Source organism: Ischnura elegans, chromosome 10, assembly GCF_921293095.1.
Source record: "Ischnura elegans chromosome 10, ioIscEleg1.1, whole genome shotgun sequence".
Taxonomy (NCBI): domain Eukaryota; kingdom Metazoa; phylum Arthropoda; class Insecta; order Odonata; family Coenagrionidae; genus Ischnura; species Ischnura elegans.
In genome coordinates, this window is record NC_060255.1 from 8,612,574 (window position 1) to 8,633,691 (window position 21,118).

Genomic DNA, 21,118 nt, shown 5'->3' on the forward strand with positions numbered 1-21,118 from the left:
TTTACCAGGTAGTGCGTCAATTTTTTTAGACCATATCAACGGAATCCCGAAGAATATGCAGTCATTCTTCTATAATTTAACGTCTTCACTGCTGAAGAGAAATCATGTGGGCACCTAGATTCCGTGTTTCATTCCACAGTTTAAAAGCATTAACAGTGCAAGTCCCAAAAAGAGCATCATCGGCCACCTTCTGGTACCACCTCACTGTTTTTCGATAAGTGCAGTGATACAACGAAAGGGTGTCGGGCAACGAAAGGGTAATGTCAATTCCTCCCTTTATTTTATTGTACTCAATCACCATCTTTGGCTTAGTAACCACTTCCCCTCTTCGATTTCTTTCCCCGTTGGGATTATCTCCAATCTGATGGTGGTGGAGATCATGAATACGTCGCGCTGATCTTTCCATGTCTTTACCGTTGCTCCACAAGTTTTTCATTGCACTGAAATGCCTTTCTTTAATTTAGCAGTCGTTATTTCTCTTAACAGCCCTTTCCTATTTTTCCTAATGATTCCCACAAAATGAGACTTATCTCCCAAGATTTCTTTCCATAAGCGTGGGATGAATCACCTCACTAGAAGTATCTAAACATTACAGCAGGAGCAGGGGTGCCGACTTACAAAAATATTGGGGGGCCCAAACCGGGGACCTTGTCTCTGTAAATTTTATAAGTAGTGAATTTTAAGTTTTTTAAGCATTTTAGAAGAGTCATATGATCGACATTAGAACCCTGATCACTCGAATCTCGATATCTGGACACTCCGGGGAAAATTGACAAGCATGACTCATTTTTTCTTCACATCTGTAACGAATTTTTGGGGGGGCTCGGGCCACCTCAGGCCCCGTGGAGTCGGTGACACTGAGCAGGAGTTGTTAGAAGGTGAATAAAAAAAGTGGAATAAGTAATCATACCTGTATTAGAAGAAGAAAGATTACCTGACTCTGAGGATTCATACGACTCCTCAGACACCCTGAATTAGCGGTGTCACCTTCAGAAAATCCTTCAAGGTCGTTGGTGGAAGCCGAATTGTCAGAATGAAACATATGCTCGATTTCTTCGTTAAAACGTTTCTTTCCCCCAATAATGCGTGACGGAGTACACATGATATATTCACTAAACTGATTATCACTTCCGTATCGAACGCACAGACACAGAGAATAATTTTGGTATACTGATGCGCTCCTCACTCGGTTAGGTATGAGCGACAACTGAGGGAAGGAAAAAAAACGAAAAAAAGCTCTGCAAATGTATTTTGAAACATTGTGTGGAGATGTAATACCTCAAGCTTCCACTTGAAACATAGAATGATATAGCCATTGAAATATGCCACTCCCGAAAAAAACACGAGAAACCGAAGGCAAAAAAAATGAAATTCGAGCTGAAATGTGTTACCAATACCCTCCCTTGACAGAAGATAACATTGTCTCGTCAGTGCATTAGGAAATGTAGCTTAAATTTCAAGTTCTATACATCGCTTGATGATTCAACGAAAACGCTACTTTGACACCCATTGGCGTCTCACTAGTTGCGCCCAGCAGCAATGCGAGACGCCTTATGGCGTCTCACTAACTCGGATTTGAAGTTATGTGAGACGCCCTATGGCGGCGCGTGGCAGGGAACGTGTTAAACAAAATGGTTCATGAGTAGGACAAGCATCGCAGTGAAACAGTGCATGTGAAGGTAGGATCAGAAAACTTTCCACTCCCTCGTACGGGATGCTGCATTCACTGAAGCATAAATTTAAGAAGATCCTGATCCAATCTCTTCAGCAAATTTGGATCCGAAGTATCCGATTAAGGGCAATATCCACAGATGTTTGAATCCGAGGTATCCAATCCGAACATCCCTAATTTCACGAATTCGTTATGTTATGATATTATGTATAAATTGAGTGTTACCATTGAACATGCTCTCAATGTTTTTGTAAATGAATTGAATAATTAAGAGACTCTTTCAGACTCTTAGAAATTTATTTTATTTTTAGTCCCTCAGAATACCGTTGCTCTTCTATAAAAATTTCTTTTCATATTGTAACCTGCGTACCATGCACTCTTTATAGAGTGGAAATATTACGTATATCTAATCTAGCCAATTAGAAAGTAAATGATCCTCAAGTAAAAAATGGCAGACAAAATGTGTAAGACCTTCCATAGTGACCATAACAAGTCGCAGGCCTTTTGCGGGATGCCTCGAGGGGCAGAGCCTCCCCAGCGAGCAAAAGCGAGTATTTTTTAAATGTAATTGAGGCAGTTGTGTAAAGCGTGAACAATGTTGTGTTAAATGGCAGCAGCACGCCCATCTGATTCTTAGCTTCATCTGACTTCTTGGTTTCATCTGGTGGCTCGCTCTGCCTTCACCCCTACCGTCATGTGCTTGCAGACAACCCGAGTCGTTTTGCAATATTCACGTGCTGTTCCCCTACATTCTTTTTTTCTTCTTCAATTATTTTCAGACCATCTTTTTAAGTTTTCATTTGCTTCTTTGGAAGGGCCATGGTCCAAAGACAAATAAAAATAAAACAATTTAAAATGAAACCTGACTTTATTAAAACCACACTGAAAACACTCGCTGGTTTGAAGTCAACCCACACTGGAAAGTACAGAACCACTCTTACAAGGTGAAGTTCCGAACTGAGCAATAGATGGAGTATAGCGGAGAGGAGCAATGGTCGGAGCTGGAGCTTTGGTTTTTCTTGCATGTTTTTTAAGTTGGGAGCCATCAGAGTTGACTGTGGCCTTCACCGAGCCAGAGAGTCAAGTTTCCTGCACACCCTCTGCAGTAGTGGGAGTGCAAACAAAATTACCATTCTATGTAGTGTAAATTGGATAACCATAGGGGGGGAGGGCTACAGCTCCCTTAGCCCCCCCTATAGATCTGCCACTGCCCTTCTTAGACTTCGACATTGAACCCTTTGAAGCTGAACACTCAAGTTGTGATACCATCCACTGCTGTTCTACTTCCTGCTTATTGCATAAATGTCAATGGAAAAAATTGCTTCTAAATGCAAAATACTTCATTTGTTTAACTCATTCTGGGCTCACCATATTTTTGGAGTCAATGCTCAGTGACTGACATCTCGGCAAAAATTTGTAGATTTTAATATTTCTTTTAACAAAGTGATCTAAGGATATGTGATGCTAGGACCATGTTTTCGTTCTTTTTTTTCCAAAAAATAATACCTTATTTTTTAATAATACCTTCTGACAAGCCATATGGCTTAGAAGGACCAAGTTTTTATATGCAAATAAAGGCAATTATTATTTTTTTAAATTTAAATTAATACAGGGCTCTGTTGATAATATTTTTAACATAGAGTCAACAATATGGGTAATAATAACATGGATATCACTTTCAAGGACTCATCAAATTATCATTTAAGTCCTGATAGCTCCAAATGATTCTCCTGAAATTGCATTTATTTCTGAAATTCAGTTGATGCCATCAAGTGATCAACAAAAGATACAAATGTAATGTGATATTGTGGTAGCAATGATAATATCAATTCAGAAATTTCATCAAAATTACTTTTGGACTGGATTAATTAGGATATGACATTAAAGTATTGATGGCCGAAGGGAAGAAATTCACTTCTAAATAATTTTCTTTTCCTGAACGAGGGAAGTAACTTATACGGTGGATTACTTCATTATATAGGCTCAGGCATCAATAACTCAAATAGAGTTGGGTCTTGGACATGAATCACAGATAAGATACCCAAAGATATCAGTATTTATTAATGTCAATATCAAAATGTGGCATTCAGGAAAATTCTAATAAAATGGAAAAGAAATTTCAGAAACAGCATTTCTTTATTATTCATTTGATTTTCTCTGTGTATAAATCAAGGTACATATTTTGAGTGGGCTTATGTCCTGACAAAATTTTTAATCTCATTTTTGCTTCAAAATTGGAGAAATGCAGTCCTCTTCTCATGGGAATAATCACTTAAGCAGCTTAAGCCCTTTCCACCCCTCATTGATTCTACTCCTGCCAACACAGGGCCTATAATTATCTTTGTTTGGCAGCAGCCATGCAAAGCAATTATTCCCCTTCGCCAGTGCTGGGCTGCGTTGTCAAAACAGGAATGACTTAGCATCATGAAGTAATTTCAAGAGATCACATTCAAACCGTTCATTGCATTGGAATTAGTTTCTAACGTGGCATTTCTATGAAAAACTGAACAAGGAAAATATTAGTTAGGATCTATATTTGTCTGAATGACCAATTTGCTCCACAATTCAAAACTACCACCCAAGTGGCATAATATAGCCAATTCCAACAATATTTAGTAGGAGGCTTGAAGTCAGTGAGCATTAATTGGTGTTATGTTTTTCTGTTTTGGTTTTTGTATGATTTTTCTCAGCAAGTATTGCCAAAAATACTTCAAAATGGTTCATTCTCAATGGCATAAAATAGGCTGTCAACTGCTGTGCTCTGTATATTTTCAGGAAATTCAAGTGATAATTTAGAAAACCTTTCAAAGTAACTCAAGAAGTGTATTACCATATGATTTTCAGTAAAAAAACATTAAATTTGATGCCTATTGTTATCTTATTTTTCATAGGCGATTAATTATTCATTTATTGTATACCATATGATTTTTTATATATGAAAAGAACTTATAAATTCCATTGATAATACATATTATGATTAGAAATGGGTACTTTGAGTACCCATAAATTTTACTTATCTTAATTTTACTTTTATCTTAACGAATGCTGATTTACTAGAGGAATTGAGATATGCATTGGTCAAGTCATAACAGGAGAAAGAAATACTTTGCAACAGAATATCCTGGAAACTTTTATTCACCAACAATGAAATTCAGCTGAAGTACTAAACATTTGTGATTAAATGAGATAAGGCCTTAGATTACCTTGCTCGTATGAAATTAGATGAAATGTCTTGATAGAAGGTGTCAGCCATACTGTTTCCATTCTCGAGCAGTAGGAAGTATTTGTGAAAGAGGTCGATTAAGCTTCATTGACTTCCCTGGTCAGACAAAGAAAGACAATGGGAATATTTAGTGACAGAACAGGAAAACAAAGCCTAAGTGCTCACTTTCAAAACCAAGTGCCTCCTTCGGATGAGAAATTTTTACTTACCGTGTAAGTGCGTGTAAGAAAGACACTTTTTTTTCTCCAGAAAATGGAGCTGAAAATGGGGGTCTTAAACAAATGCCGCAGGATGCCCACTCGTACCAGTAAATTTAGCATGCCCTCCGGAGCGAAAAACCCCACGCAATCTTTTTCACGTTCACGTCTGAGGTACCCACCTGGTACGATGCTTACGAGAAAGAAACGCAAACAGGAGCACTTTAAACATATGTCACTAAGAGAAACTCCCCTGCCTGCGGCTTGTTTTTGACCTTGATTTTTAGATGACTGACTCTTGCTGAAAATCAGGCCACTCAGTTCCCCTTGGACTTGCGACTGGGGAAAGGGAGGGGAAAGATAAGAAGTTTGTGTAAGAGAGTGTGTAAATTGTTGGACTAAATGGCAGATAGAAGAAATAGTAAATGCTTATAAGTGAAGAGTGCTGAAGGAGAGGTAGAGGGGAAGGAGCATGCTCCCTCCGTCTTTCAAGCTACGAGCTAAGGAGCAAGGGAAGAACACGTCCGATCTTGCATGTGACATCGTTGCCTTCAAAGCGAAGGAGCAGCAATATGATATAAGCAGTTTGCATTGGATGAAGTCTCCAGAAATGGTCCTGTTTGGACTATGTTGAATATTAGTAGTCTTGCTGTGACTAAATCTTTGGGTCAATAAATTAGACTTTAAAAAACTTAAATGCTGTCATGATGGAATTCTCTTTAAAGCAAGCCATTAGGGTCCAGTTGCCATATTTTTTCTTGCTGCAAGATCTTAAGTTCTTAGTTTTTAAGTAGGTGCCTCAAATTACATTGTTACCGTCTCTACATAGTTCTTGTGATTTTCATTATTGCTTTGACATAAATGAAGTTATGAGCTTGCATGCTCAGTAACCATCATAAGGTTAAACAAGTGAATACCTACTTATCTCTGAGCGCCATACATAGTGTAAATTTAGCTGAAAAATGCTGCGTAAATTTTTAGTATTGAAAGTGGAAATTTTGATAACCGTCAGAAGTCTAGGTCTGCAACACCACGCGATAGGATTTTTTAAAAAATGCCGCAAATTTTTTTCTTTAGCTCCAATGCTCAAAATAGGGTTGCATCCCTTACATGCGCTTGTACGGTATCTGATTTGGGAAATTATTCAGGGGTGACAATCAAGTGATAATAAAAATAAGTGTATGTTTTAAGTAGAGTGAAAACATTTCTTCCCCCTCCCCCTACAAATTGAACTCTTTCCCATTTTATGTTAACATCTTAGCCTGATTCAGGGTATATGTTCCTAAAATTATAAACAAACGGAAAAGTGGTGATATGAGGTTGTGGCATACTTGCTTGCAGGCTACCTCTCGTTTCCATGGACCATCCATCTATTAATTTCAAGTTATTTAAATCAATTGTATTGCAGAAATGCTCTTTAAAGGAAAAAAATACTTTTTTTGTGATAGTTGAACTATTTTGTTGAAAGTTTGAGATATAGTAAAATTTATGTCGACGCTCATAGAAAATCTTACCCACGTGGAATCCTGAGAAAAGCTTAAACATTCTGTCCGCCGGGTAAGTGTAAAATCTTACATAATATCATCATCACTAGTAAATAATCCCAAGCTTCCCATCCACTCTCCAATCTGTTAGCAATTGTAACTTATTTAGGGTCGTCCGCTGGTCTTCTTCTCATCTACCTGCACTTCATCTTTTCGTCTTCTGTTGATCCAGTTTATAATCATCATAGCATGGATAAAAAACACTGATAAAAATCATCACTGTCATTTTTGAGCCATGGGAATTCTCTTTAAAGCAAGCCATTAGTGTCCAGTTGCCATATTTTTTCTTGCTGCAACATCTTAAGTTCTTAGTTATTAAGGAGATGCCTCAAATTATATTGTTACCGTCTCTACATAGTTCTTGTGGTTTTCATTATTGCTTAGACCTTAATGAAGTAATGAGCTTGCATGTTTAGGACTCGAGTACTTCTGTAGATGTTGAGAAAGAGGCCAATGGCTTTGAAATCTCCAGAAACTACTGTTGTATTATTGTTATGTGACTCATGCATTATTTTTCTGCGATATTGTAAGTGTGTGTGTATGAATGTATGTAGTGCACAATATAATTATATTCTTTATTACAATTTAACTTATTTCTCTTTTCTCAGGTTACATATGCAAGTGCTTAGAAGCTCAGGGAAGTGCCAATCATCGAGTGATATAGTTCCATTAGTACAAGTGCGGGACGTGATGCAATATATGCCACAACTGAGGTATATGTTTGGCCGAATAAATAATGATGAGAGTCTTAGCAAGAGACAAAGAACTAGCTAGGAACTAGTTTGGTTGTGGAATTAATGAACTTCGTACATAATCATTGTGAAAAGTTTTATTTATTTATTTTCCTCGTTGCGTATTTTGAGGAATGTGTTAATATTTTGTTCTTCTGGAGCTGCAGAAAACTCAACCTATGGCTTTCTATTAAATGAAGTCCTCGTATGTCTTTGGAGGGTGTATTTATTTTTAATGTATAATAATTTCTTGTAATTTGAATGCAATCAGAAGCAGAAAAAGTATTACATGCATGACAATAGTGTGAAGAAAATGATTTATGTGCTGTCTATCATAGCGCTACTAATATTTCATCCTGTGGATGTTGTCTATCAAGGCTTTTAAATGCAGAAGAAGAAAAACATTAAAATTTGGGAAACTATCTAGGAAGTGTGTGGAATAGCTTTCACTCTTTTCTTCAAGTTACTTCAAAATTGATAACTACTTTTCGCTGTGTGTTGTTTCTTCACAACAAAGTAACTCACCAGGATAAGACTGCCAACTTTAAAAATTCAACATTTTTATATTTTTTGCTGTTATATATCTTTTAATCAAAATTCAGATTGTTATCATACTTTGTATATTATTGTTGTCGGAGTGGGTTCAGTCTGTTTAGGACCAATACATGTTGAACTTTCAATGTATCACAATATGTGAATACCAATGTTGAATTTCCATTTAATTGAAGGCATTTCACCAACCCAATCTCAGCAAATTATTAATTATTGTTTTGAATTGTTGTTTGTGAAATGAAAATTTCAAATGATCTATTAGTTTTCTAATGGAAAAATATTTGTCTTTGGTCATGCATTTATCTATAAGTGTGGTCCTAGATTCAGAATTGTTGAGAAAATTCTCTAAATCTTCCCACAAGGTATGCATTGGTGATCATTGAAAAATGCCGGCATTTATTAATTACCATTAAACCAATCTTAGAGTTTGTACTTCTTTTTAGTAAAAGCCCTCCCAGATGTACAAAGACATTTATTTTGTTCCATACTTATTGTTTGGTGGATGATTCTGTGATTTAATGATATGTTTGTATATTTTCTTGTTTATTCTTCGGTGTAAAATGTTCATGCAGTGTAAATAGTTGATTCACCGATGAAAATATTTATGCCTCAGATCATTCAGATGACACCAATATTGCCTATCTCACAGAAAAATACTATTATTTTTATGAAAAAATTGGTGTAATTATTATTTGTCTCTAAATTTAGGTTTAAAATACATCTCACTGTCCTTATGTTGTATCAAGCTGACTGGATGACCTTGAATTTTATAATGAAAAGTTTTGTAAGTAACAGATTAAATGTGAAGTTATTTACTCCCTGAGGCTGTAACTACCAATTAGATAATTCCAAATTTAGTCCCGACTGTCTTCCTTTTCAATTTTTATCTAATCATATTTCTTGGTGTACATCAGTCCACTTTTTTTCCTCTACATAAATGCGTATGCAACTCCAATTTGAGAATCCTAATGCTGCTCTTATCTAAGTCACACACACTAGCCAGGATTCGATTCATTGTAAAATACTCTTATTTCAAAGAATTTGGGGTTGGTGAAGCTATAACTAGGTGGTGGAAATTAATCCTAAATTTCACCTTAAATAGCATCTTTGATACGATTTCTGATGCTGAAAATACCTACTCTGATAATGAGCAATGTGAGGCATATCAAATACAAGGTTATAGTTTTGGCATGCAAAAATTATATATTACATACAAGATAAAATATATTGCATTATGCATTAATTTTCATTTTACAGAGGTGTTTAATGTAGCAGCACGATGGCCGACTCAGACAGTGGAAGTGGTGATAATGATGGTTTGGAATGGCAAAAAATTTTGATTTTATATTGGTGCAAAATATTTACTTATCTACCGAGGTTAACATGATTTATCTCCAGTAAACCTGGCAAAAGCAGCTAATCTCATTCTGCATGGAATACTTTATTTATTGCCTTAAAGAACTAATAAACTGAGATAAAGTCTGTTGCCAATAAGGATAGATTAGGAAAATTTGGTTGAAAGTATCTCGTTAGAATTTTATTTGTTGAGCTAAAGAATGATTCCAAAAGCATTCAAAATATGAATATTATTACCATTTCACCTCGAGCACAAGCATCTGAGGAAAAGTTGCATCTGAATTTGAAGGTCAGCCACGTAAAAGAAATAATCCTAGGTTCATCATTTTTTACCAGACCTTTGTTGCCTCCCACTCACCCCCTTGGAAACTCTCCGTTATGTCTCAATTGGAATTTTTTTAGTAACCTAAATGACGTTTTGAAGTTGTCCATCCCAAGTGCCCTTGGAATTACTAATGCTTTTTTCTTTTAGTTTTGCCCTGGAGATTATCATAGTACATATTTGACTTAAATTTCGTGAGCTTCTCCGAAAGGACTATCCATTTTATTTCCAGACATTCACACATTGATGGGCCATCCAAAATTTCATAACACTCTCCTTATGTACGAGTGCATTAATGATTGGTGTCTTCCTAACAAAAAAATGTATAATCCAATAGCTTCCACTCCAAAAAGTCTCCAGGCCACTTCATTTTGCTGATTCGTAGCACCTCGAGGTTCAATCTTTGCATTTCCACCTCAAGGTTTTCCAGCATACTGCAGGTCCCAAGTGATCTCACCCTCATCATCAAGTTTCATCCTCATAACTTTATCACAGGAGAGCGATGCCCCCTCTAAGGTAGTCACATCCCAGAGGTCCAAATGGGGGATTAGTTTACTTGAGTAATGTTTTTCCTCAGAGCATTCCATCATGTCTGATTATTTTAAAGTTGCTGCAACTCCAGCTGCAATGTGGTGGTTTCCCCATGCCTTCCGCATGGCAGTAATACAGCCATTAACTTAGGCCAAGAAGAAATTTAAATTCCCTGTATATGTACATATATCTCTCCAGAGCATGCCTGTCAGTCCACCATGCGTTTCTATATGGCAGGAAGGATTGTGACCAAAGTTTGTACATGGTTCATCTCATGCTCCAAAAGCTTGTAGGGCTATTTCTGGTTGCGTACAACATGTTCTTTCATTGTTTTCCCATTACTGTTTGTTATGTCACATCAATCATCTGCAGCAGGCAACCTGCCAAGTAGGCACACCTCTGTGCATGGTGAAAACATAACTAGAAGGATACTGCACTTACATAATCCTCACGATGCAATATTTTTTGCTGGGTTATATGTTCACATAATGTAATAGGGTAGTTTCCTTCATCTAAGAAAACAAAAGGCATTGATTGCGATTCGTTACCCACCATTACTATATTCATAATATACAAATTATTTGGCTGTAGACATACCGGTTTGGACGAATGGCAATGTTCAATTTTAACCTCATTTGAAAAAGGCCAGATTGGCGCCCATGCGATGCCACTCCACGTGCCGTCACAGGGACCTAGTTTCTATACGAGTAGATAGAAGTTCTACATCGTCTGAGATTACCAATGCATGCATGAGGCACAGAGCTCTGGGAAATGTCTCTTATCACGTTGCGTACGGATGGCGAGAATTCTTGCCATTTTTTTCCCGAACGTTCCGGACGGATGACGAAGATTCTCGTCATTTAGGTGCCTCAACCGAAACAATTTTAAAGCGTATAATACATATTTTTTAGTACGTTTTCAGTTGTTGTTCGTTATTCATAATGAATTGATGCATCATAGCATTTGATTGGGTAAAGTTATATTCTAAACATTAGCTATATTTAACCATGTTTAAACCAAAGGTTACACCCTAATAGGCACATATTTCCAATCTCAACACCTCCACCCAGAATTCCTAGGAATTTAAATACCCCGGTACACAACGTGTTAGTAATCACCTATTAAAACTGCCTATGGTCGGAAAGTTTTCTTCGTTTGATAAGGTATTAATAATCTTTATTTAAACGAAGCACTACCTGCTAGCAGCCTGCGTCGTATCAGCGCTTGAAGCCTCGCCCCAAGGTCACCTCACACGGCGAAAGCGGGAACCAGAACAACGTCACACGGAGTTTTCCCAGCATTCATACTTCGCCGTCGCGTTTTCGCGTGCTTGAAAATTTTCACTTTTCATTTAATGGCAAAGCTATCGTCATTGAAAAATCTAAAAGCGTGAAATATGTTCTCCAGGAGTAATAATCTTTCGATTTAGGCAATAAAAAAATAATAGGAAACCACCCTATTGTATACACTCCGGTTGGCGAGAGTTGTCCGATGACAGTGCAAAAGGAGGGGCGGAGAACCATGCACCAGCACGGTTTGCAACCAATCACCCGCCCCCCAAAGGCACCTCACACCCTCACCTAGTCATACATTATTGTCACTTGCAAATGAAGCTCCAAAGCAAACCTGATCCACCAAAACCAGCCCTTTCTTCGAATCACCCAAACAAGGGATTCTTCCTTCAAGGGTCCTTCACGCTTGTCGTCCCTTCTCGCTCCTTTCTTCATGGAAGCATTTTTTTTACACACGACGTGGGTGTTTCCCTTTCGTACCTGGCAACCTCTTCCCCCAGCCCAAACTAGACTCTTTTGGCTGCCATCGGACAACTCTCAGCAGCCAGACTGTACGCACATACAGACGCACACAAACAACCAATATTGAGGAGCAAGGTGCAAGCTGATTCCATGCACACTCAATACAGAGATCGTTTTTTCCTTTGTTTGGTGTTCAGCATCTTCCACTCACTGCCTTACTTCAATTTTTATACTTTCATACAGTCAACTCTTGATAAGCAAGAACTGCATTAGTGAGAAACCTCTATAAGTGAAACTCATTGCCGGGTTCCATCATTTTTAACCTCTACAAGTCAGGATCTGAGGACCTCTCTAAAAGCGAGAGATTTTTTGGCCAACTTCAGGAGGGAAAATGAGTGCGTGACTCAGTACGGAACGATGGGAAGCCTATGTCACTCTCAAACTTTAGATTGGTATACATTGTATTTGACGTTGACTTGATTCTTCACTAAATTAACTCACCTATCAATTCTTAATACACACTTTGACAGAAGCTTAGAGAGAAAGGTAGACAGTGATATTTTTTTCATAGAAAATTTCAGAAGTGTACATTGTTGTATCTTTGATTCCAGTAAATGCTGTTGTAGAGCCGGTTAAAAAAAGTAACAATCTAATTTTGATAAGATTTATGGGATAGAAAAACATGTTAATAATACCACAAGAGAATCTCAAAAGACATACACAGATTTCTTTAAGTGAACATTATAAACGATTGAAAGTTTTTAGATTATTGCATGCAAAATAAGTTGATAATTGTGCATTCTCTACAATTACCTCCCCCCTTTTCCTTTATTTGTGCATCTGAAAGCGAGAGAGGGATCATTCCGGAAAATTTGTAATCGAGAAACTGGGTGAGGAATCTCTTTAAGTGAGAAAAAAATCCCTCTCCCTTGAACTCTCATATATGAAGGTTCCTTAAAAAAATCCTGCTATGTGACCATGAATTCCAAGTTTCCCACTTCTCTTGGTACTGTTCTTCCTGAGCGACGCTGAGTGGAATAATGATGATTCTAGACTAGACATAGCACACTGAAGCATGACAAGTACAATACAAACTGAGAATATTTAACCAGTATTAATTGGATTCTATCGTTGTTAGATTCCAATTCTTGAAGCTGTGCCTGAATGGAAAATAGTGTATCATATATGTGAAATAAAATATTTTGAAATTTTCAATGCATATTTATTAGAGATGTGCGAATAGTATCCGCGAATACTCGAATACCTCGAATAATAGAAAGTATTCGATATTCGAGATCTCGAATAGTTATGCCAAAGGTACCGTCTCGAATACCTCGAATACTTATAATTTCGCGTCATACACTGTCGCTCGCACGTCGTTGGTAGTTGACTCGGTAAATGAGAACTAGTCGTCTAGTGCATGCAGCGCCGTTTTAGGCAAGCTGACGAAATACATCAAATTCTTGGGTTCGAGCGGTGAAAAGAGTTCGACGTGGGGAACCGAAATTGATCGGATGAAAAAAATCCGAAAATCCCAGGTGTCCCCTATTAGGAGAACCTCAGTTCCGTGGGATAGCAACATTGGCGCATTTCCCACGATCCGCTATCCCCATCCATTCAGCGTTCGCCCCACCCCCTCAGACGATTTCTTCTTCCCCGAAAACAAAAAAATGGTCCCGGCTAAAGCAGGGATCGTATTACGAAGACCTCAGCTTTGAAAAAATATCAAGTTACCGGAAAATAATAGAATCGTGTTTCACCCTTCCCTCTTTCTCCCCACTGACCATTTTCCCGCATCCATCTTTTGATAAAATGAGAGGAGGTGTTTGCCGTGTGTCCTTTGTGGCTAATAATGACAGGCACTTATTTTGAATCTTCCCCAGGAGATGAAACTACCATAGGGAGGAACTCAGTGCCGTGGGATAGTGACATTGGCGCATTTCCCACGATCTGCTATCCCCCTCCATTCAGCATTCGCCTCAACCACTCTTGACGATTTCCTCTTCTCCGAAATCAAACAAAAGATCCCAGCTCGCGCAGGGATTGTATTACAAAAACCTTAGCTTCAAAAAATATCAAGTTACGCGAGAAAAATAAAAACGTGTCTCGCACCCACCCTCTTTTCTCACCCACTGACCTTTTTCTACCTACCTGCTTCGAATTTCCCCCTTTCTCGAGGTCAACTGCTGCATGAGTCATCTACTAGCCCGAAAGGTGTCTAACAATGACTTTCGGCAATTGTTATTACACCTTTATTGGATTGAAATATTAGTAATGTGCGCGTAATTTAAAAAAGAATAAGACCAAACACGACATATTTCTGACTTTATTTAAGCATTTTGCGCAGGAAAATAAATACCGGGAAGAAGAAGAAATACGACGGAGGCGTAATGCTCAAATAGGGTGGTTTCCTATTATTTTTTATTGCCTAAATCGAAATATTAATACTCCTGAAGTACGTATTTAACGCTTTTAGAGTTTTATAAGACGATATCTATTTTTCGCGATTAAATTAAAAGTGAAAATTTTCAAGCGCGCGAATACGCGACGGGTAAGTATGAATGCCGGGAAAAACTCCGCGTGACGTCGTTCTGGTTCCCGCTGCCGCAAGTGAGGTGACCTTGGGGCGAGGCTCTGAGCGCTATTACGACGCAGGATGCTAGCAGGTAGCCGAGTACCATGCTAGCTGGTAGCGCTTGGCTTAAATAAGGATTATTAATACCTTATCAAACAGACTGTGTGATTATTAAGACATGTTTCCCTGAGCTCTGTGCCTCATGCATGCATTGGTAACCTCAGACAATGTAAAACTCCGATCCTCTCGTGTAGAAACTAGGTCCCTGTGATGTCACGTGGAGTGGCATCGCATAGGCGCCAATCTGGCCTTTTTAAATGAGGTAAAATTGAACATTGCCATTAGTCTAAACCGGTATTTCTGGAACGAAATAATTTGTATATTATGAATACACTAATGGTGGGTAACGAATCACAATCAATACCTTTCGTTTTCTTTAATGAAGGAAACTACCCTATTGTTTACATAAAATTAAAATATTCCATTAATCAGCTAAATTCCTTTTTGAATCCTTTAAAGGCAATCACAATTACTCGCCAAAATCTTGGGTTTCCTACTGCATAGGCGACCTAGTCAAACATTTTCACATTCATCGTTTAGTATTCGAGGTATTCGAAATTCGAGGTATTCGAATATTCGAGCAATGATTTAATATTCGAATTCGATATTCGAATTCGAGAAATCTACTATTCGACCCATCCCTAATATTTATTAATATTTAGTCCTTGAATATCCTGTTTCATAATCAGGCAGACTATAGTCGCCTACGTGGTTATGTAAAGTGCAGTGCATACAAGTATGCTTGGGTGCATGTACTTCCAGGATACATAGAGAACCCACACGTTATGGTTCATTTAGCTTCAGGATTTAGCCCCTCTCTGAATCCCCCACCGTGTATGGCATTAGTTAATTGCGACATAAGTAGTGTTTGAGATTAGAGTAATACGTATTAAAGATTGGACGTATACAGATAAGCATGATCACCTAAGAAGAGAGCAATTATTATTAAAATATTCTACTACGTATGTATTAAGGTAGGCTTCCATGGCGTATTTAAATAATATTCCTTTTGCAGTTTCCTCTCCCTCCATGGATTTCCCTCTTATATACAAAATAAGACCTACTCCCTTCGATTCTACCTAAAAATCCTATTCTCTTCCTTCCCCTCCCTCGTTTACCTAACATTCTACCCTCTAACACCGTTTTCAACATCCCCTCCCCGCTAAGTACTCGCTCCATCCATACCTCCCGTCTCCTCTGTATCTAATCTAAAAACTGCCTCTCCTCACCCACCATGTCCAGCACTGCATAGTTCTGCCTTCTTTCCATCCATTTCACCTTCTCCATTCTTCTCCACACTCAAACGCTCTCGTCTCTTATTCCGCCCTGTGAAGTTCAACACTCAAGATGAGACACTTCACATGCCTTTCGTTTAAACTCTTAAATAATGATACTCTCATAAGCTCCTTCCTGTTCATTAACACCTCCTTTGCTAACTTAATTCACTTCCTGATGTCCTTACTGCTGTATCCGGTTTCTTCTAATGTGCTGTCCAAATAGTACAATTGCTCTACCTGCCTAAGTTTTCCCCCACCTACTTCTATCTTGAGTCTAACATTTCTCGCTCGTGACACTTTACAAAACCGCATAACCTTAAGTCTTTTTGTGATTAATCCTCATCCCATTCTCCTCACAACGCTTGTCTAATGCATCCACTAGAGCCTGCATCCCCCTTGCTGACTGGATACTCGCTGTCAACAACCCTCACCTGTTCAGTCTGGGCCATGTATAGATTACCAATGAGTCGCCTATCCCTCCAATCTATGTCTATTATCATGAGAATATCAATTAACTTCAGTCTATCAAACGCATTGCCTAAATCCATGAAGCAGGCATACAAGTCCTGGCTATATTCTAGGCAGCCAGGGGGGGTTCGGGGTTTGGTGGATAAATCCTAGAGCTCAGAAATTTTTTAAAGTTAAATCCATTTTACTTAATTGAATTAACATTACTTATATAAAATTGTAATAACAAATAAAATATCCCTTTGAAACCTGTAAAGCTCATCACTCACCATTTTAACCATTTATATGAAAATTTTTCTCGGGGAGGGCCCCCACACCTCCAGATTACCCTGGCCGGTATTCCATACCCCCAGGCACCCCAGAATAAGTTGTGCCTAAAACCCCCCCTACCCTTATGCCCTAGCTGCACCCCTGATTCTAGGTACCTCTCCACTAGGGACCTTATTACAGCTAATGCATCTCATGTTGACTTTCCTTTTCTAAAACCAAACTGATCTTCGCCCTAATAGTCTTCAGCCCTCGCCTCCATTTAGTATATGTGACTACGTAGGTGAAAGGAAATTGTTGTCATCACCAACAAACCTACGTGGTTGCACCAGAAACATGGAGAAATTGGAATCCATTTAGTATAGTTTAATATCGTCAGTATCACTTTCACCACCAACAATAGTAGGCTAATAGTCCTATAATCTTTGCATTCTACAGTCTTCCTTTTTGGTATCCAAATTAGAACTGTTTTCACAGCATCCTCCGCCCAACATTCCTCCTCATAAATCCTGCACTCTAGTTCAAATAACCTTCTCTTACCACCTCTCCCTAGATTCTTCAGAAGCTAACATGGGATATTATCCACCCCCACCCATTCACAGCCTTCATAAGACAAAGGGCTCTCTCGATTTCCACATCTAAGATCCCCAGCCCAAGATTATCTTTCTCCACTGCACTTTCCTCCCCTAAATTCCATCTTTCCAGCCAATTCCTGCTGTCTCACAGATCCTCCAAAAATTCTTTCCATTTATCCTGAACCCGTCTTGTTCGATCAGCATCCTTCCATCTTTAGCCTTAATTTTAGACATGGATTGCCCTCTTTTGCTGCCTAATAGCAACTTAGCCTTGGCATACAACGCGCCTACCTCCCCTTCCTTGAAATTTTTCCATTTCCACACACTAACTTTTCCACTATGCCTCCCTCGCCCTCTTAGTTTCACACCACAATCAATTATTTATTTGCCTATACATCCTTTTGTTCTGCAGTGTAAACGTTCTCCCACTTCCATTTCTCCTCCATTATCCATGACTTATTTATCTTCCAACTGTCAATGAAGCCAAAGGACTTCTCCGCCGCTTTGACCATTACAGTTTTAACATTATCTCATCCCTCCTTAACAGTCTGAGCATCTTCAAACTCCCACATACTATTTTCTTCTAGTTCCTTTCCGCTTAGCCTCCTTCAGAGCTAGGTTCCATTTCCACGCCTTTCTACTTTTCATAATCTTTTGAATCTTTCATAGCATTTCCTAAGCCTTAGGTGATCTGATTCTGCATCCATTGCAGGGAACTACTGTTCCTAAATTTCACACTGTTCCTAAATCTCTGTCTTACCATGATGTAGTCCATCTGATATCTCTCTGTATCCCCTGGGCTCTTCCATGTCTGCTTGTGCCTTTCAGGAAGATTGAACCGTGAGTTTGTGATAACTTATTTCTTCTGCAAAATTCTGCTGATTTCTCTCCCAAAATTCTCCTACATATTTCATTCCCAACCCTGACAGGCATTGCAGTCACCCATCACTACTAGATTTCTCTTGTCCAGGATTTCCCCAATTATTTCCTCCAGCTGATCATACCATTCATCCACTTCCTCTCTATTAGTGCTAGCAGGCATGTAAACTTGAACCACCACAAGATTGGTGGATTGCACCTCAATTTCTATCACCAGAATCCTATCCCTTACCTGATCTGTATCTACCACTCCCAGTCCCAATTTCCAGTTTAATTCTGAGCTACCCCTCATTGAATTTCCTTTCACCACTATAAATAACCCTAAACCCATCACTCCAACAGTCCCGACCATCCTTTCACATTACTTTAAATAATCCTACCTTTCTCCATTTGACATTTTCTAGCTTGCCCACCCTCATCATTGTCCTCATATACCATGCCCCTACGTCGATTGCTGCCTTCTTCTCGGTCTTCTTTAATTTTTTTCTTGGATGCTGCTCATGATGACACCCACCTTTTACAGACAGGTCCTATTCCACGAGTTTGTGAGCCTCATTTGATTGTACTCCATGTTTTCATGGATAGTTGGTAGAGATAGAGACAAGAGATAGTTGGTAGGGTTTCCCAATTCCATTCCAACAATGTTTTTTACCATCATGTGGACTAACATTTGTTTGGCTCCGACCCATCAACCTATCTGAAATGGGTGGCCCTACCAGGAGTAATTGAGAATTAATCCTGCCAGTGCAGCTGGCAAGGTTGTAGCCCAAGGGGAAGGAAGATGGCATTTTAAGGATGATTTTAAAAGATTTTAGAGAAGTCACAGTTTTTAAGTTAGATAGTTTACTAACTATTTTTTAAGCATTAAAATTTATCAACAACACAGAAAAGTACTAAATCAATTTCAAAGATGTGAAGTGTCTTAACCTATGTCTCAGTTTTAACACAATCCAAAACCCATGGCTGTACAAGAAATGGCTAGAGAGATATATTAGAGCTATATGTTCAAGGTAAATTATCAGCAGAATAGCTCAGGCAAAGAGAGCATTCCACCAAAAGAGAGACCTGCTTACAGCGGGAAACTTTAATATGAAAGTAAAGAAACAATTTATAAGAACCTACATTTGGAGTATGCTCCTATACGGAAGTGAGGCATGGACAATGACTGCAGCGGAGAAAGCAAGGATAGAGGCCTTCGAAATGTGGTGCTACAGAATAATGTTGAAGATCAAATGGATCGACCGAGTTAGTAACGAGGAAGTCCTAAGAAGAGTAGGAGAGAAGAGAAGCCTCATGAAAACCTTAATAAGAAGACGGAACAACCTTATTGGCCACATCTTGAGACATGATGGCCTGATGATGACAATCGTCGAGGGACAAGTGGAAGGCAAGAACGTTAAAGGAAGACCTCGAGCAAAATATATGGAACAAGTAAAGAAGGATGTGAAAGAGAAGAAATACGTAGGCGTGAAAAGATTAGCTGATAGGAGAACTGAGTGGAGAGCTGCGTCAAACCAATCCTAGGATTGTTGACCAGTGGTGATGATGATGATTTTCAAGGTAACTTTTCACTCTGGAAAAATGAGGAAATATAAAATGTGCACAATTCTTCCTTTTTTCCAAATAGCTGAGGGGCATTTATTTGAACGCACTCACATGCAGACAATTGTATTAGAATACAAGAGACACAGGGTCCATTGTTTGCCGGATTCATCAACTTCTACACACTACCCCGCAAACCACATAAAAAGGCGTGTGGCAGGAGGTGTTAGGACACCAGCCAATTAATATAAAAAGTAAATGCTCAAACAAAATTACAGCTAGCATTTATTAAAGTCCTTTATGGTTTGGGGAAAAAACGAATTCCCACACCTATCTGTTCGGCAAAATATCTCTTAATTTATCACTTCAGTCAGACCTGGAAATATAGTGGGTGGGTTTCTAATATGATGTCCTCTGTGTCACTCTTAAAGATATCTATTCTCATGCTAAGCCTAGCATGCAGCCTCCGAGTCCCTAGCGGCTACCAGCCTTATTTGCTTGTATTGAGGTGGAATGATCCATGTAATATGCTCACAGTTACTTCTATGTAAGTAAAACCTCTATGTAGTGAACCTCTTTACATCATAAACCTCCATACTTCATACCACCCCTACGGTCCCATCAGTTTACATGTAAATTTATAAGCAAACCTCTTTGTAGTGAACCTCTCTATTTCGTAAAACCTTCACTTATCATACTGGGGAGACACCCCAGAGATGGCTTAACTACCTCCGCAAATCGTACCGAGACAACTAGAGACCATTAATGCAGCCGCGATTACGTACATGGAATGATATTTTGAGCAATAAATGTTTCACCCTTATTTTTTTCTTATACACCTATAATATACTGTAATTTTCACATTAACCATTAGTTATCACCATTTTGTTTCACATGAGAGCATACCCAACAGTGAATAAGAAAAAAAGATATCCAACTATCCTAATCATTTTAAGTGACTGTTGAATTAACAGAGAATTCGTTTTCTCTCGAATAATGGTAAAAATCACTCGATAGCACTCGCTTTCTGTAATTATTAAATAATAAATACATGTTCACTAATGCATGCATTTTTGTTTAAACACATAAATATGTATAATGGTTTGAAGGAAAGTGTTCCTTCATTTCCAAAGGCTATGAAAAAATGGTGCCTCTCACTGAAACCTCTCAATAGTGAACCTCCATATATCAAATTGCCCAAATTTTGGTCCTCTCCATTACGGTGTAAAGAGGTTTTGCTGTATTTGATTTGTAGTAGTACTCAAAAATCCCTGACCTTCCACATGACTCCCAAAAAGTTAGTGTCATGCTAATTACATGTTTTCCATGAACGCCTCCTGTTACCAGCATCCAACGCCCAATGTGCTCAAGGCATCTAACCTTCACCATAAGGGAAAGATTGGCACTTTGTTTGGTTTGCTTCTTATGCATTTTAATACAGGGGTTTCATCGTATGATTCATCCTCTGCAATACTATTAAGTTACCCAAAATTTGTATGGGTCCACAAGCCAAGAGTTTCTTTTGATAAGAATATTTCCAACACCTTTGGCTGCAAAATAAGAACATTCCAGAATCCTACATGTAAGATATTC

General features: G+C 38.5%; 1 protein-coding gene across 3 annotated transcripts in view; it reads left to right on the forward strand.

The window, feature by feature from the left end:
- The window catches only part of LOC124166557, a 46,740-nt gene extending 38,025 nt beyond the window's left edge, over positions 1-8,715 (forward strand). For all 3 annotated transcript variants that reach the window (XM_046544118.1, XM_046544120.1, XM_046544119.1), the window contains exon 6: positions 7,245-8,715. In XM_046544118.1, the coding sequence (XP_046400074.1) occupies positions 7,245-7,410 (166 nt within the window). In that variant the 3' untranslated portion in view covers positions 7,411-8,715. The remainder of the gene's footprint in view (positions 1-7,244) is intronic.
- Positions 8,716-21,118: the final 12,403 nt, after the last annotated feature.